Genomic DNA, 19,053 nt, shown 5'->3' on the forward strand with positions numbered 1-19,053 from the left:
AGTCTCTTTATGGCTTCCGCCAGAAAAACTTCCAATTGTCGTCGTCCACGGCGAGCCGAGTTAAATCTCGTGGGTAATTTATCTTCTTAGTTCTTTCTTAGGGTTTCGATTTGAGGGTTTTTTAGGTTCATTGTTTTAATTTGTCTTGACTATCTGTTTCTGGGTCTATAAATCCTGTCTTGAGTCTTTGTTTCTGTCTCACACAATCGATTACCTCTGCTGATATTCTCAGCTAGGGTTTCCTTGTTAGGGTCTTGACTATCCGACTTATCTTTACTCTGGTTTATATTGTTCTCTGTGTAATTGTTCTTTGTATCTGGTCTTCACTATTGTAGGAGATGGATTACATCTCTCCACAAGGCATATCGAATAACAAAGTCTAGCCCAACAAGCTACAAATTTACTCGGCTCGGCGAGTAAAGCTGTCAGCTCGGTCTTAGAGTGCTTTTAGCCGACGACCAAACTGACCAAAAGCATTCAGCTCGGAGGAACTCCATCAAGGCCCATATACTCGGCCTTCTCAAGTTAAGGCCCAAAGGGGGACCGGATCTAGGGCACACAAGGACGGAAAGCCGATAAAAGGAAATGAGACAACAACAAGAAGGGGATCGACACTTTTACACACACACTGAGCGGCTAGATATAGGGTTTTAGTCTCTCTTTACTCCTAATAGTTTTGTACCTTTTCCGATTTGCTCTTTGAGCTCCGGCTTGTTTCCTTGATCTCCTGTCACTCTTGTACCCCCTTTTGATCAGATCTAATAAAACGTCTTTAGCCATCCCATTTTCGAGTTCTTTCAACCTAGTCGACTGAATCCCGTACAAACAATTGGCGCCCACCGTGGGGCTGACTAAAGTAACGTTCTAGGTCTACATGGCTCAAGATGACGCCACCTTCGGCGCTCCAGGTGGAGAACCAACCCCTACGCCTGAAGCCGATCCACCAATCCCCGCAGACTTCATGAGCTTCGTCATGGCTCGATTCGCTCGACAAGACGAAGTTTAAAAGATGACCAATGACCAGCTAGCTGCTTTGGTCGCAGCACTCACCGCTCCAGACGGCCAAACGAGCCGTCCACAGATGATACGCCGTCGCCTATTCAACACAAACCCTACGGCGACGGGTGGTGACTACATCTCAGATGACTCGGAACGTAACGAAACCCTTCTCATCGATGCTCAACAGATAGGACCAGATCTCGCAACCATACGCGATATCGCCGAGCTCAAACTCAACATTCAGCAAATGAGCTCGAAGATCCATCAAGCTACCAGCGCGGCTCCACAAATCGAGAGTGTACTCGCCGCGACCTCGCGAACCCCTTTTACTAGCGCACTAACCAATGTGCAACTCATGAAGATAGAGAAGCTGCGCCTACCAGAGTACAAGCCCGGCGGAGACCCGGTGGAACACATGACGGCTTTCAATATCGCGATCGCATGGGCTCGACTCTCCGATGAAGAAAGGGACGCAGGCTACTATCAACTGTTCGTCGAGACTCTCCACGAGCAAGCCCTGACCTGGTTCTCCCAACTAGAGGAGAACTCAATCGGAAGCTTCCGAGACTTATCAGCGGCTTTCCTCAAGACGTACATTATCTTCACAAAGCGCAGTGCTACCGCTTCTAGCCTGTGGAACCTCAACCAAACCAAAGATCAGAGCCTCCGCGACTACATGGAGAAGTTCAAAGCAGTAGTCTCGAGCATTGCAATCCCCGACGACATCGCTATCGATGCCCTGAGAAACACATTGCGGTTCCGCTCTAGGTTCCGAGAAGATCTATACCAAAATCCAACCACCTCGCTCCAAGACGCTATCGCTCGTTCTCACAACTTCATTCGAATGGAAGAATATACAAATGCGATCATCAGCAAGATGAACGCAGCAAAAACGCCAGTGACTAAAAATGCCGACACGCGAGCAGAACTGCGGCAGCATGCTCCTCGCGACAAGAACAGCCGTAAAGATGGTTACATGTACATCGTCAACTAGAACAATGTACCGATTTCGACCATGGTAGTCCGAGGAGAAGGGTGGAACAAATGGGTAAGAGAGCTCGACTCATCTGGCGAACCAACTGATACTATCTGCGCGACTCAACCCGCAGTGACAGCAGCTTCGACGACAGGCCCTTCCAGAACCGTCGATCTCTCCAAACATTGCAAATATCACGACGTCAAAGGGCATGATACGACGGAGTGTAAATCACTCTATGCGCATTATCTCTCGTCTCTAGCCAGCGGCGACTTCAAATTGGAGCCCCTAAATTCTAAGCCCAAAAATGGCAAAAGCTGGAGCAAGAATAAAGAAAGAAGGGCCCAGCGCAAAGCTACCGGCAAAGGTCGACAAAACGAAATGCAGCAGCAAAATGAAGAAAAGGCCCCAAAGGACGACGGTGAAGACGACTCCTCTGCTGACGAAGAACAGTCGGCTAACCGCAGGCGCATAGAGGTTATACTTTCTCAACAAACCTTATGTCATACGACGAGAACGACGACGCGCCTATACCCGTAGATCTGAGAAATGTTCTCAAACAAAAGCTTGAGTCCAAGGACGACAACAGCTCTGGAAATACTGATCTCCGGCTAACGCTGAACGCAAGGAAGTCCCAGCGTACCTCGACCGGTGGTCCTGATCCCAAAGGGCATCCGACACGTCTCAGCGGCGATCTTCGAGACAAACTCAACGCCATCGTGTGCGATCTTCGCGTTCTCCTCAACAGCTCGAAGCCCACAGATCTCCGTAGACGGTTGGAACAAACTAAGACGCCAGGAAACCATACGCTGTCGCAAAACGACGAAAACACATCAGCTGACCTGCGCGCCCTTTTAAACTCCAAGCGAGTAAAAAAAACAGCGACTAAACGTCATTATGGGCGGTTCTCCTCCCTGTGGAAATTCTGTTCGCTCTGTCAAGGATTACCGCCGGCAGGTTGCGACTTCCAAAAGGTGGCCCACTAGACCACCAAATCATCCTCCGATAACCTTCTCGCCTGATGACACCGCCGGGATTAATGTCCCCCACAACGATCCTCTTCTTGTCGTTCTCGGAATTGGAGAGTATGACGTCATGAAAGTACTTATCGATACGGGAAGCTCCGTTGATCTCATCTTCCGAGGAACGCTGCAAAAGATGGGAGTGGACCTCGACGACATTAAGGCATCATCCAGAACATTAACCGGCTTTAATGGATCTTCCGAAACGATATTGGGGACGATCCATCTTCCGTTACGCGCATGCGGTGTTACTCGAACAGTCAAGTTCGTTGTTGTAAGCACGAAGGCACCATATCATGCGATACTTGGAACCCCGTGGATACACTCGATGCAAGCAATCCCGTCCACTTACCACCAATGCATCAAGTTTCCCGGTACGAACGGCGTAATTGAAAGGTTGCGAGGAGATCAGAAGGCCGCTCGAGACCTATTGATCGCCACTGTTAAGCTCCAACATTCTTCTCTACCTGTCAACTCCGTCTCTCCCCCGATCTCCAAAGTTTGCCCCCAGAAAGACTAAGTTCTTGAGTTGCCCATCGACGACACGGACCCGAACCGAACGGCACGAATCAGTGCATATCTATCTGAGGATATGCAGCGGTCGATCCTCGACTTCCTCAAGGAGAATGTATCTACGTTCGCATGGTCCATGGCAGACATGAAAGGGATTGATCCAGCGATAACAACACACGAGCTTAATGTCGACCCAACCTTCAAGCCCATTCGACAAAAGAGACGAAAGCTTGGTCCTGACAGGTCTAAAGCTGTGAACGAAGAGGTCGAATGGTTACTCGGTGCCGGCTCAATCGCTGAGGTACGTTACCCTGAGTGGTTAGCAATCCCAGTGGTGGTCAAGAAGAAGAACGGGAAGTGGCGCGTCTGCGTCGACTTCACCGACCTAAATAAAGCCTGCCCAAAGGACAGCTACCCTCTTCCCAATATTGACCGTCTAGTCGAATCCACCGCTGGAAATGAGATGCTCACGTTCAAGGATGCTTTTTCCGGATACAATCAGATCATGATGCACCCTGATGATCGCGAGAAAACGGCCTTTATCACATATAGGGGAACCTACTGCTATAAGGTCATGCCGTTCGGCTTAAAGAACGCAGGGCAACTTACCAACGACTCGTGAACAGAATGTTCACAGATAAGTTGGGCGATACCATGGAAATATACATTGATGACATGCTTGTTAAGTCGCTACACGCCGCCGATCACCTCCGCCATCTACGAGATTGCTTCGAAACTTTCAACAAGTACGGCATGAAATTAAATCCGGCGAAGTGCACCTTCGGAGTTTCCTCAGGTGAATTCCTCGGTTACATCGTAACACAACGAGGAATCGAAGCCAACCCGAAGCAGATCTCAGCGGTCCTGAACCTCCCAAGTCAAAAAAATAATAGAGAAGTCCAACGGCTCACGGGTCGGATTGTTGCACTTAATCGGTTCATCTCTCGATCTACCGACAAATGTTTACCATTCTACGATCTCCTACGCGGGAATAAAAACTTTATCTGGGACGAGAAGTGCGAAGAAGCATTTGCTCAACTCAAACAATATCTGACTACACCGCCTGTACTCGTCAAGCCGGATGTCGGGGACGTTCTATCCCTTTAGGTCACGGTATCCTCCGCAGCAGTCAGCAGTGTTCTAATAAAGGAAGACCGCGGCGAGCAAAAACCAATCTTCTACACAAGCAGGCGTATGACAGGCCTAGAAACGCGATACCCAACTTTGAAGAAGATGACGCTGGCCGTCGTCGAAGCGGCAAGAAAGCTCCGCCCGTATTTTTAATCACATTCGATGGAGGTACTGACCGACCAGCCCGTCCGAGCAATACTCCAGAACATCAACAGATCCGGAAGACTAACGAAGTGGGCTATCGAACTCGGTGAGCTTGATATCACTTACAAGAACCGAACGGCAGCAAAATCCCAGGTCCGTGCGGATTTCTTAGTTGAGCTGGCTCCGGAACTGGAGCAAGACCTCGCACTCCCGAACCCAAACTGGACCCTTCATGTTGACGGATCTTCAACCAACAAGGGCGCATGGGCCAGGGTCCAGTTACAGTCCCCGACCGGAGAATTGATGAGAGAGTCTTTTAGCTTCGGCTTCCCAGCGTCAAACAACGAGGCAGGATATGAATCTTTGATCGCCGGACTCCGCTTAGCCAAAGTTGTCAAGGCCAAACGTCTAAGCGCCTACAGCAGCTCACAGCTGGTCGCCAGTCAGTTCAGTGGCGACTATGACGCCTGCAACGACCGAATGGATGCTTACCTCAAGATAGTCCAAGGGTTAGCAGCAGAGTTCGAATTCTTCGAACTCATCAGAGTCCCCAGAGGAAAGAACGTCTGTGCTGACGGCCCGCAGCCCTTGGCAGCAAGCTTCGAGATTAAGTTAAACGAACTATCCCAATACACTGAATTGAGAAGCCAAGTATTGACACCTCGACCGACCGTGGGACTAGTCACGAGACCACCACGCCAGACATCGAAGGGTTCGACCCCGACTGGAGGACAGAGTTCATCGACTATCTTAGGAGGGGAGAACTCCCAGCTGAGAAATAGGTTGCACGCCGACTAAAAACACGCAGTGCCCATTACGTCGTCTTAGATGATGAACTCCATCGATGGACCGCGAGTAAAGTACTCCTCAAGCGCATTCATGGCGACAAAACTGTAAGAGTTATGGCCGAAACACACGAGGGCGCCGGAGGCAACCATTCAGGTGGACGAGCCTTGGCAATCAAAGTGAGAGGCCTAGGCTTCTTCTGGCCGGCGATGAACGCAGACTGCGAGTCCTACGCTAGACGTTGCGACAAAGGCCAATGACACGCACCAAGTATCCACTGCCCGACTGATATGTTACGCACGACAACAGCACCATATCCATTCATGCGATTGGCAATGGACATCATTGGACCGCTTCCCAGTTCCCGACAATGATGTTTTGTTCTAGTCCTCACTGACTACTTGACGAAGTGGATCGAGGCTGAAGCCTTCGCTCAAGTCACGAACAAAGAAGTCCGCGGCTTCGTATGGAACAACATTATCTGCCGCCACGGTCTACCTTATGAAATAGTTACTGATAACGGATCGCAGATCATGTCAGGCAACTTCAAAGAATTCTGCAGTAAATGGGACATCCGATTAAGCCCTTCCACCCCTCGCTACCCGCAAGGAAATGGCCAAGCGGAATCCTCCAACAAGCTTATCATTGACGGCATCAAGAAACGTCTAGATCTGAAGAAAGGACATTGGGCCGATGAACTCGACGGAGTCCAGTGGAGTCACCGCACGACACCAAGAGGTTCGACTAAATCAACACCTTTCTCCCTTGCATACGGTGTCGAGGCTATGGCCCCCGCAGAGGTCAACGTTACAAGCCTCCAACGTTCGAAGATGCCCCAGTACGTAGAACTCAACAAGGAGATGCTGCTCGACGCCCTCGACGAGATCGAAGAGCGAAGGGACCAAGCTCTGCTCTGGATCCAAAACAATCAGCATCAAATAGAGAGCTACTACAACAAAAAGGTCCGGGCCAGACCCCTCGAACTCGGTGACCTCCTCACGCGCAAAGTGTTTGAGAACACTAAGGAACTCAACGCCGGCAAACTCTGGGCAAGGTGGGAAGGACCCTACAAAATCGTCAAAGTCGTCAAACCAGGCGTCTACCGGCTTGAAACATCGCGCGGAGAATAGGTGCCTCGAGCGTGGAACTCAATGCACTTGCGACGTTTCTACTCGTAGAAAGGTCGAATCTCAAAAAAAAAAAAAAAAAAAAAAAAAACCCCGAGTAGATGCACCTTCGCGGTCACTTCCACTCAACCGAGTAGATGCACCTCCGCGGTCACTTCCACTCAACCGAGTAGATGCACCTCCAAGGTCACTTCCACAAAACCGTGTAAATGCGCTTCAAACATCCACTTTTACTTGGGTAAAACAAACTACGAATGGCTTGATCCTCAACCGAAGTACGTAGGCAGCCTTAGCGAGGAAAATATTTCGTCGTAAAAACGAAGAAAACAAATCGTCGTAAAGACCATGTAGACAGTCAACGTAAGAATGTCGCTGCCGTTCCTCGTAAATACCACGAAAGCATTTCCTCGTAACGACATGTACATATCTCAAAAGTATTTCCTCGTAAAATTCACGTAATTACCTTGAAATGTTTTCCTCGTAATTTTCACATAAATACCTTGAAAGTATTTCATCGTAAAATACTCGTTTAACACTTCTCGTGATTTCCTCGTAAATGTTCAACGTAAATAAGTCGTAGATTAGCTACGAATCTACTTCGTTTTATCATTTAACAAATTTAAAAATATAATTAAAAAATATTTAAAATTATTTAATTTATTAATAAAATTTAAATTTAAAAAATAAATAAATACGCAAATATTTTATATATAAATAAGTTTTGAATTTATAATACAACCACGGAAAAAAAAAAACTAAGAGTCGTGCATCGCCCGGCGGAATTCATCACTCCTCCTGTCTACATCCTCCTGGGCATGTGTGTCGTCGGATGGTCCCTCGCCTGAAATGGGATTTTGTCGTCGCATGTTCCTCAACATGGTCTCCCATTCCGGATTTGTGGCCGCTATAAAGTCCAAGAAGCGATCGAGTCCACCCACACGAGCTGTGAACGCAGATTTTGTCGCGCTCAATTTGTTACGCAGCTCAGTGACTTCATCAGCTCTCGGAACATTGTTGACGGAACCAATCCCCAACGTCCGCCCCCTTTTTTTGGGACAACCTTAAAAACAAAAAATAAATATTGTTAGTAAAAATTTAAAGTTAAATTAAATAAATAATAAAAAATTAAAATTTTAGAAAATTTACCTCCTCGTAAATCTTATCCACTTCAAGTGTGGATAAGGTGACGGGTAATCTGTCGGTAGACTGCTGGGTCAGTTGGGTCTGGCGGTCTTCAACCCGAGCAACCACCTCGTTGTAGATTTGCTCGGACTTGCCATCTACAAATACGCCGGCCTTGTTCTTGTGGGTCCTCTCGTAAAGTTCCATAAGAGACGGGAGATGTCTCGTCTCTTTGGCCTAAAAAACATTTAAGAAAGTTAGAATAAAATTATATATATTAAAAAAATTATTTAATAAAATATTTAATTACCATTTCCAAACGGACACCGGCGTGGGATTTTTGGCCCGTAGTGTGAAGCATCGGCCCGTTTCCGTGCTCATCGACCGTGTTACGGGAGTTAGAGCAAGACTGGGCGATTCTAATGGAATCAGGAAGACGCCAATAACGGATGAGGCCATCCCACACATCCATGGTGAGCTCAGCGGGTTTGCCACGCTCATACCCCTTCACGATCCAGTCACCCTTCCAGTTGGAGACCGTGTCCAACAAGCGAACTTTCGCCTTCGCGTTAAACTTCTTCCTCACCCTCTTAGTGATCTCCAAGGACCAATTATATTTTTGCTGTTGGAAAAAATAAATTAACAATTAGTTTTTTAGAAAGTATATATTTAAATCATGAAAAAATTAAAGTATATATAATTAATTAATAGAAACTTACAGCGTAAATTTTGAACCACGTCTTTCTGACGTAGTGAGGCGTCTTACTCCATTTCGGATGTGCCATGGAGAAGTAACCTTTGATCGTGTCAGTTACGTCCGATGCAAGACATCCGTCAACCCCCCACCTAGAAAATACAAATTTAAAATATAAATTATTTTTTAAATTTATAAAAGAATTTTAAACGAATTAAAAAAAAAATTAATGCAACATACCACAAAGTTCCGTCCGGTCGGTCGGAGTCGATGACTGGTAAACCTTCTTTGCCTGGCAGACGGAGAATGTCCTCTACAGTGTACTGCAAGTAAGGAGCACTCGGAGGCACCATCAAATCGGGATGAATATCGGCGGCCATCGGAGGTGCCATCGGAGGAGGCACGGGAGGAGGCATTGTCGGATGAGCCATCGGGGAAGGCACATGAGGAGCCGATGGTGCACTAGAAGAAGTAGACCCAGAGACTCTCTGAGTGTACTGAGTCTCGGGGACAGTCTCCTGACCCGAAGAACCGGGAGCTGAAGAAGAGGGGTCTAAACGACTACCCGGCTCACCGAACATCTCTCTGTAATGGGAAGTAAGTCTTCCTTTTCGAACCTAGGAAAAAATTTAATTTTTAAAATTAACATCAATAGTATATTTCCCAACATTATCCACCTAATCAACACTAAATAACATAAAATCCGAAAACCTATCTAAATTCCCTATACTAACCACCTAATCTATCCTAAACTAACCAAATTAGAGAGGAATTAGAGAGGCTTACCATTGCTACGAAATGGAGAGGAAGTGGAGAGGAAGTAGAGAGGAAAGAAAGAGTGAGCGCTCGGGGGTATATATAAGATTACATATCGTCGTAAATTCCTCGTAAGGTTACGACAAAATAGCGAGCAGTTACAAAGCCCGTGTTTTATTGTACGAGGAAATAGCGAGGAATTACAAAGGCCCGTGTTTTTATATACGAGGTATTAACGACGATTTTGCTTACGTGGAATTGACGAGCCGCGCTTTCCTATAAATATACCCACAACTCTCATTCTCAAACCACACACAAACTCCCAAATCACACCCCATCTCAAATCACACTCCTCAGCAAAATCCTATTCAAATTATAAATATTTGAAAGAAAAAGGAAAAGAAGAAGATATTAGAATTCATGTGGGCGAGACTTACGTATTATAATTGTTGGAAGTCTTGCCACATATGAATCTGGTATCTTTCTCCTTTTCCTTTTCCTTTTTTTTTTCTAATTTTTACACTACGAGGTATTTACGACGATTTCGTCCTACGTGGTGTTTACAACGATTCCTATTACGTGGTGTTTACGACGATTTCTACTTACGTGGAATTAACGAGTCTTATGTTTGAATCTCTAAAATCCGAAACCCCAAATCCCATATTCCTTATTTTCTACTTCATATATTCCAAACCCCATCTTTATTTTTATATTTCGTCGTTGGCTTACGTGGTGTTTACGACGATTTCGCATACGTGGTGTTTACGACGATTTCATCCTACGTGGTGTTTACGGCGATTTGCGCTTACGTGGAATTAACGAGCCCCGCGTTCTTTATTTTTATATTTCATCGTTATTTCCTCGTTGGCTTACGAGTTCTTTACGACGACTTTTACTTACGTGGAAATAACGAGTGTTATGTTTAAATCCCTAAAATCCGAATCCCCCAACCCCAAACCCCATATTCCTTATTTTCTACTTCATATATTCCAAACCCCATCTTTATTTCCATTCCAAACAACAATTCCCACATTTTCTTATTCATAAAACAAACTCCCACATTACCTTATTCATAAAACAAACCCCACATTACCTTATTCATAAAACAAACTCCCACATCTTATTCATAAAACACACTACACAAAATCAAATACATCAATCGGATACATCGACATTCTCGTCATCACTATAAACATCATCATTTTCACTAAACTCGTCTTCAACAGCTTCGTTTGTGGCATCATCGGTAAGATCTTCGTACTTGTGATTATGCGGATCAATGAGAAGGATGTCATCAATTTCTTGTTCAGGTTCCTCGACTTCATTTATCTGTTCTTCTTGCAATGGTGGTTCTTCTCCACTGATGATTCGTCCTCGAGGTGTAACTTTGATCACTGCTAACCAATTTATACATGAATCTCTCATCCGAGGGTATGGAAGGAAGCTAACTTGGTCTGCTTGTGAAGCTAAGATGAAAGGCTCGAATTTTTTTTACCTTCGTCCACCGTTGACATCAACTACACCTAATTTGTTAGACCGAACACCTCTGTTGACGACGGGGTCGAACCATTCACATTTGAAGAGGACGCATTTCAGCTTCAGTATCCCTGGAAATTTGACTTCAATAATCTCCGTCAAGATCCCGTAGAAATATGTTTCCCCTTTCACACATATTCCATAGTTGCTGGTCGTCCGCTGTCTACCATACTCATATGTGTGAAAAGTATAGCCTCGTGTGAAATACATCTGTGATGTGGTGACCTTTACAAGTGGAGATTGAATTACTTCGTGTTACCGCTTAGGATAATCTGCATCGTCGTCATAATCAATCTGCAAAAATAAAGAGAATGTTAATGAAATACATATCATGTATGAAAAAAGAGTTTGAGTTAATACCTGATTCCGCAACCACTTAATGAAGTGTTGATCTTTCCTTTTGTCTACGTCACTTGTGGATATACCAGGAAATGTTTCTTCGACTTGAGAAACAAATAGGCTGTAAAATCACATTTTATAGGAATGAATCTCTCGCAATTATATAATTAATTATACTTATATGTGTTTCGAAGTGTCCATATATGTTACCTTTCAAAATGACGCATCAATGGATCCTCACAATTGAGTAGAATATAGGTGTGTGCACTATGAACGTCTTGTTCACTCGACCACCAAACCTCTTTAGACTTCCCACAGAGTCGCCCAATCTGGCTAAAGATGTCTGGAACACCAGCAACTGCATATGTTGGCGCAACACCACCATCATCATATCTTCTTGGAGCTCTTCTCCGGGTACGTAGTTTTGACGCAAAGTAGTACGATGTGAAGTGAGAAACTTCTTCCCTCAAACTTCCAGCAATTATAGAACCTTCAACTTTGGCGATGTTCTTTCCTTTTCCCTTCAAATATTTCATGGCTCGCTCATACTGATACATCCATCCGTAATGTACAGGTCCACGAAGCAATGCCTCATATGGGAGATGGACAGCTAGATGCTCCATGACGTCAAAAAATTCGGGAGGAAATATCTTCTCCAAGTTGCACAATAAGATGGGAATGTTCTCCTGAAGCTGTTCCACAACTTCTTCTTTAAGAGTGTGTGTGCTCAGATCCCTGAAAAATGCTCCAATGCCTTTTATATTCCAAAAAAGATTAAACACATTGTTAGTCATATATTATTTTGCTAATTAGACCGTTATAAAATTATTGTGATATAATACACTACGTACCTGCAAGTGCTTCATGTACGTTTGTTGGAAGTACCTCCGCAAATGCATAGGGCAGTAGTCGTTGCATAAAGACATGACAATCATGACTCTTCATCCCGGAGAAATTTTGACCATTTTCAACACATCTAGAGAGATTCGAAACATACCCATCGGGGAACTTCACTTCTGATGCCATCCAGTTGAACAACACCGACTTTTTTTCTGAAGATAATCTGAATATCGGAACGAGAACTTGTCCATTGCTTTTAATATGTAACTCGCTTCTTGAGCAAATATCCGGCAAGTCCAACCTCAATTTTATGTTGTCTTTTGTCTTCCCTGTGACATTCAATATTGTATTCATGATGTTCTCAAAGAAATTCTTCTCTATATGCATCACATCGAGATTGTGGCGCACAAGAAGATCCTTCCAATATGGCAACTCCCAAAATATACTCTTCTTGTGCCAGTTGTGATGAACACCGTAAGAATCAGGCATATTACGAGGGACTTGCCAATTACCACCCCAACGAACTGTTTCGTTAGCTCCGTAGTAGTCGATTTGCGCTTCAATTTGTTCTCCAGTTAGATATGGAGGAGGAGACTCTTTCACAACCCTTTTGTGCCTAAACAAATTCTTGTTTCTTCGGTAAGGATGGCCAATGGGAAGAAATCGACGGTGACAATCAAACCAACTTGTCTTCCTACCATTCTTCAGTTGAAACGCATATGTCGTTCCATTACAATATGAACAAGCTAATCTTCCATGTGTAGTCCATCCAGAAAACATCCCATAGGCAGGAAAATCACTTATGGTCCACAAAAGCATCGCTCGCATCGTAAAATTCGTCTTCGTTGAACATTCATACATCCTCACCCCTATTGACCACAAATCCTTCAACTCTTTTATCAGTGGTTGTAGGAAAACATCCAGGGACCTTTTTGGATGGTTCGGACTAGGTATTAATATGGTCAAGAATAGCAACTCCCGTTGCATGCACATCTCCGGTGGCAGGTTGTATGGTGTAAAAAAGACTGGCCACAATGAATATTGTCTCCCTGATATTCCGAACGGACTAAATCCATTTGTGCATAGTCCGAGATACACATTCCGGCTATTGCTAGCGAAATCCGGATGTACTTTGTTGAAATGTTTCCAGGCTCTTGCATATGATGGATGAGTCATCTCACCATCCGTCTGAGTATGCTCGGCATGCCATCTCATCTTTCCAGCAGTCTGCTCTGATTGATACAATCTTTTCAATCTGTATGTAATTGGTAGGTACCACATCCTTTGGTACGGTACCCTATTACGTCCCCGTCCTTGCGGCTTGAATCGTGGCTTCTTGCAGAATCGACATTCTTCTAGCTTCTCATCATCTCCCCAATAGATCATGCAGTTGTCGATGCAAATATCTATCATCTCCGAAGGTAACCCAAGACTATAAACCAGTTTCTGGATCTCATAATAAGAATCAGCAGACACATTGTCTTCCGGCAAATACTCTTTAAACAAGTCCGCCCATTCGTTCATGCAACTTTCAGGTAGATTGTGATCAGTTTTAATATTCATCATTCTAGCAGCTAACGACAATTTAGAGAGACCTTCTCTACAACCACTGTAAAGTGGTTGATTCGCCGCGTTTAACATTTCGTAAAACTTTTTTGCATCTATATTAGGTTCTTTATCTTCATCATGAGCTACGAATTCATCAGCTACCATATCATGAACCCTATCATAATCTACCATCTCCTTCTGATGGTAACTATGTTCATTATGCAAATGATGATCAACCGGTTCTTTTTCCTGAAAATTGCTATTACTACTACTAGCTTCATTCTGATCATAATTAAAACCTTCTCCATGTTGAAACCAGATATAGTAATTTGGCGTGAAACCTCTATTTATTAAATGCTTCCAAACATTTTCACGGTTTGCCAGTTTCGAATTGTTGCATTTCCGACAAGGACAAAACATCTTACCACTTTCTTGGGCGAGCGGTGTTGAATCTGCTTGATGCATAAATGTCTCCAGGCCCGCAAGGTATTCTTTCGTCACTCTCCCGTTAGCATCTCTATGCATATACATCCACTTGCGCAACTCGTAAATAGTCCCGGAGCCAACCATTTTTTTTCTTTCACGTTTTGTTGTTGGTGTGTTTTAAAATGATGTTCAAACATCCATATTTATAGGAAATTCGAATCTGGTAGTTGTAATTTTCCTATGAATTTACGACGGAAATTATTTAGGTGGCAAAAAAAAACGTGTAACACCTACAACGTTGGTGGATTCAAAATTTCTTCGCTAAATACACGTAAATTAATTCCTTGTAAATAACACGCGAAGTTTACGTCGTATTTACAAGGAAATAGTATTTCCTCGTAAAAGATACGTCAAATTACATCGACTTTACGACGAAACGCTTTTGTCATTACTTTACGAGGAAATAACGATGACATTAGTTTTCCACGTAAGTTTCTCGTAAAATCGACGTAAATTTACGAGGATTGTTTTTCCTCGTTAACTTTCCTCGTTAAGCATGTGTTTTCTTGTAGTGATTGTTGTGTCTTTAAAATAAACTTCTGTGAATATTACTGTGATTGTTAGTGTTAATAAATAATTACTGTAATCTAAAATATTTTACACTTACTCAAGAGCTTAGATGAAATGATAGATGTCTCTAGCTAGTCTCTAACTTGTCATCATGAAGAATATTGTACCGATATATTCTCAGGGACACGAATCACACGATATATAGAAAAACTTCGACAAATACATATATAAAACTATATATCATTCTTCTAAGTATATCAGCATGAATAGCAAGCTCTCCTAAATTTGATTGTATGCGCAAAGTTCAATGTAAATCCAAACACTAAAAAAAAAATCGCTCTTGTCTCATAACGTAGATGTTATGTTTAAAATCACAAATATTAAAACTTTTTTTTCCTAATGTATCATTAAAAATATAAATTAAAAATTCAATCACTCATAAAAAGACAGTAAAATATAACTTGTTAAATTTTTTTTCAATAAAATATAAGTTAGTACATAAAAGTATCAAAACATCTTAAATTTTGAAACACTAAAAACTTTCCAAGACATCATATATTATATTATGAATGGAAGAGTATATAGTTAAATTTTTAGTTCTCACCTTTAAACTTAAACGAAAACGAGTCGTCGGAATCGGGGCTATTATTTCCGCGAGAATGACGCAAAGGTGGTGGCGGAGGTGGAGGAGGAGGGGGTGGAGGCGCCAGGAAACTGGCTTTATACGTCAACATTCCGACGGAAAACACAAAAAAATAATAATACAACACATATGGAGGGTTAAGCAGCGAGTCTTGTCAGTCATAAGCTCCTTCCGTTCTTCTTCGGAAGTCAGATCAGACTTTAGTTCCTCAGATTTCTTCAACTTGAGCAGGAAGAACTTCACCTCAGGACGGGATGCTCGTTAGCCTTCTTTTTCTCAGCCCGCAACCTCTCAATCGCGCTCAGCCTGGTCCGCACAAGTTTCACCCCGCCGCGCCTAATTGTTATCCGTGCTGCTTCAGGGCGCTGTCATACTTCTTGACGAGATAAAATTCATACTCCGTCACTCTGCACAGAACAAAAGCAAGAATGATTTTCTTTAGCTTACGAAAGGGTCATGTTTGAACTAGTGAAAAGGGTAAGTAAGTTACCCGTTTTCTTGTGAAAGCGGCATCGATGTATTCGTCTTAAAGTATAGTTCCCCTATTCGGCAACTCCCTCGTCCCGCCACGGATCGACGCTCAACTCCGCGGACTGAGAGGATTAAACACTAGGGAGTATTCTCGTCATACATGAACTCAACGCGGTCTGGAAATTCGACCCTCGCCCTCTTCGATAGTGAACCCTCACTATGAACGCCCTTCCTCGTCGCCGACGTAGGAAAGGCCCTCTCACTCAATGGAGATTCACTTCGAGGATCACCTTCGGATCCAGACGCCTTTCCTCCACTCCTCGAAGGATCTTCAGACGCAGGAAGATCATCGGGGTGATCCCCGTCAACAGAACGACGTGCCCCTTCCTCGACAGATTTCTTCTTCGCTCTCTTTTTTGGTCGTTCCTCAGGCGATGCCTCAGTTGAACCAGTCTGAGCAGGGGCCCCCGTGTTATCTTCCCGAACGACTGTCGAGGCCTCATTTTGGTCGATAGAAGAATCCTCACGAGGCCTCTTCTTCCCGTCCTTCTTCTTTTTCTTCTTCTTCGAGACCTTAGAAGCGTCAGCGGAAGACGGAGCTTCCACTAAAGGAACACTTTCCTCAAGAGAGGCAGACTGCTCCCCTTTGGCGATACGTTTCTTCGCCTTTCCGCCGCCTTCTTTGTAGGATTTTGGGCGGACGGCTCCACGTTTGCGTCTCCTTCGACGGGACTAGGTCTAACGTCTGAAACACCAGTGGAAGATGACTTCGTCGACAACATTTGAAGTTTCCCTTTTAGCAAGGCACTCAGGTCTGGAACTCCCTCCATCTCTCTAGCTTTGTTTAAAAGCTTTTGCTGCTTCCGGGTAAATAAGGATAAGCGAGATTTAAGAGGCCGAGTACAACAGGAAGCCTCGACTCCCAATCAACTGCAAAACAAAAGAGACGACAAAAACATAAAGTCGGCGCAAATAAGTTATTAATAAAACTTCTCGGTGAAAGATCAAAGAGCTCACCTCTAGCAATTCGAGCTTGTTGACGCCTTATCCACTCTCGACTAAGATCAGGCCAACGGAGATGGCTGTGAGCTGCGATCGCCTGGGCACTCTCGAAGAATTTCTCTGGGTATGCGATTGTGTTCGGGTGGCGAACTGCAACAATAATAAGAAACACATGGTCAGGATCCCCGAGAAAGACATGACGTTAACAAAAAGTATCTACCAAGCGTTTTATTCCATAGAACGCGATAGTCGTCCCCAGGAGGCTCTGCGAAGGCATGCTCGTCGGACTTGATATAAAAATATGAACGCTGCCAGTCTTTCGTCTTGTTCGGATGCCCAGTCAAGATGTTGTAGTTCGAACGCATCTTCACTGAGAATATTCCATGCGGCTCCATCTTCGTGAAAGTTAACTCTTCGAACACTCTCACTGTGATAACCCACCCTTCGGGATAAAATGGTCGAGATCAATTGGTCGATAAGATTGGTCGAGGATCAACTTGGTGGTCGAACCGCAGGCGAAAAAGATCGATCGGGAAATTTCAAAGAACGAGGTGGTCGAAGAATTGAACTTGAGTGAGCAATGAGTCGATACGCTGCTCGACCATAGTTAGAAGATGTGTTAGATTGATCAGAAGGACGTTTTGGAAGCATAACATTTTTGGAAGCACGACGTTTTAGAAGCTCGACGTTTTAGAAGCATGACGTTTCTTCACCGCGAAGTTTTCTCCAAAACTTCGTACCAACAGAATATTAAATCAGAGACATCATAAGTTGGAAGCAGGACGGGAATTAAGCAGGACGGAAAGTAAGCACGACGCGATCGAAGCACGACGGGAAAACCCGAAATCGGGTAAATTAAAACCCTAATTTCGGTGCTATGAAATTTTTCAAGGAAGTCGGAGGCTCGGAAAATATTTTCTGTCAAGGTCAGAAATATTTTGGAGTTTATTAAAAATATTCAGAGCATCAGAATGGGAGCACAAAAATATTCGGGATTGATCGCGGGTCAAAAATTCACCGGAAGGATCGAAATCGCGCAAATGAACCGAGAAGCTCGAGGTGTCTCAATGCATGAGTCAAGGACGTGGTGTCAAGTGTCTAGCACGACATGTCACCATGCATGAAGCTGGAACATGCAGCATGACATGTATAAGCACGAGATGTCGCCGTATCTGCAACCGAAGCATGCTGATCGACATGTAGCAGGCCGTGTGTCGCGTCGCATGGACTCCACCCATGCAGGAAACCATCTGGGCGTGGGTGTGTCACTCAGCATGTTACTGAGTCATGCATAAAGACATGTGTGCGCCCGTGTGTCTCCACGCATGCAACCGGAAGCATGCGGGCTGACACACAGTCGCCTGTGTGGCTCGATATTACAGGTCGATGATTTCTATAAATACCCTTGCCTCCCCTCAGTTTCAGACATCCATTCCACACCAAAAGAAAAGTAAAAACGTGGGTAGAGAAAGAGAGAGAGAAAGAAAGAAAGTGAGAAATTTTAGAGTATGGTCGATTCTAAAGACCGATACTCCACCAAGAAGGTAAATTTGGCCCAATCGGCGATTCTCTACAACTGTGAGGCGGAAGCTCTGTCCAAATCAATCCATCCATGCCAGTCAACTTCTTCTAAGGTCAAGTAGAGGTGCTGCTCAGATTAGTTCAGAACAGTTGAAGTTTTGAAGCTCGATACTCCACAAGAAGCACGAAGGAATCGTCCAAGAAGCTAGAAAAGTTTATGCTCGAGTTGAATTCTTTCCAGAGCTGTATCAGGGGAGGTTATGTCCAAGTCAAGATCAGTCCAGTCCAGTCCAATCAAGTCGTCTATTAGGTTTTGGCTAAGTCTTCTCCGATCAACCAGCTGCCTCTCGCCTAGAACACTGTGAGTTGGTTTGTTTGAATTCCACTTGGAATTTATGGTAGATCGAGTCGGCATATAAATTAGAATGATCACGTTACTGGGTGATAGAGTCAGTAGGATTATTTTATTTATGGAACCGGACTCAGTTTAGCAAGGGATAAGCTGAGATGAAAGGAATTAAGACTGAGTTAATAACCTGGCTAGGACTTGGGCTAGGATGCATCATGTTTTCTATTATTGCGTGTTGATATGGTTGAGTGCAGGTACCCGTTATCTTTAAAGATAGTTTCGTAGCAGGAGGCTAACTATTTGGGTAACGGTTTAATTAAGTAAATTGCTTGTTAGACTGGTTAAATGTTTGCTCGTTTAATTAATCTTGTTGATTGAGGTTAATCAGCTCTTGGTAAGGGAGTGATTAACTGGTTGAGTTGTTAGAATTATGTTATTTGGTTATGTGTTAGAATCCTAGTGAGTCAGTAATGAGTACGTGTTTGGTCAGAGAATCCTACTTGGATTCTGGAGCCAAGTATTTTCCTTAGGAATTGGG

The 19,053-nt window shown here is 44.1% G+C and overlaps 1 protein-coding gene across 1 annotated transcript; it reads left to right on the forward strand.

Annotated features, from left to right (window-relative positions):
- Positions 1-1,009: 1,009 nt before the first annotated feature.
- Positions 1,010-1,993, forward strand: LOC125579958. The gene has a single exon (XM_048743879.1). It carries the CDS (start codon positions 1,010-1,012, stop codon positions 1,991-1,993), a length of 984 nt encoding a protein of 327 aa, XP_048599836.1.
- Positions 1,994-19,053: the final 17,060 nt, after the last annotated feature.

This window comes from Brassica napus, chromosome C1 (genome assembly GCF_020379485.1).
Source record: "Brassica napus cultivar Da-Ae chromosome C1, Da-Ae, whole genome shotgun sequence".
In the NCBI taxonomy this organism is placed as follows: domain Eukaryota; kingdom Viridiplantae; phylum Streptophyta; class Magnoliopsida; order Brassicales; family Brassicaceae; genus Brassica; species Brassica napus.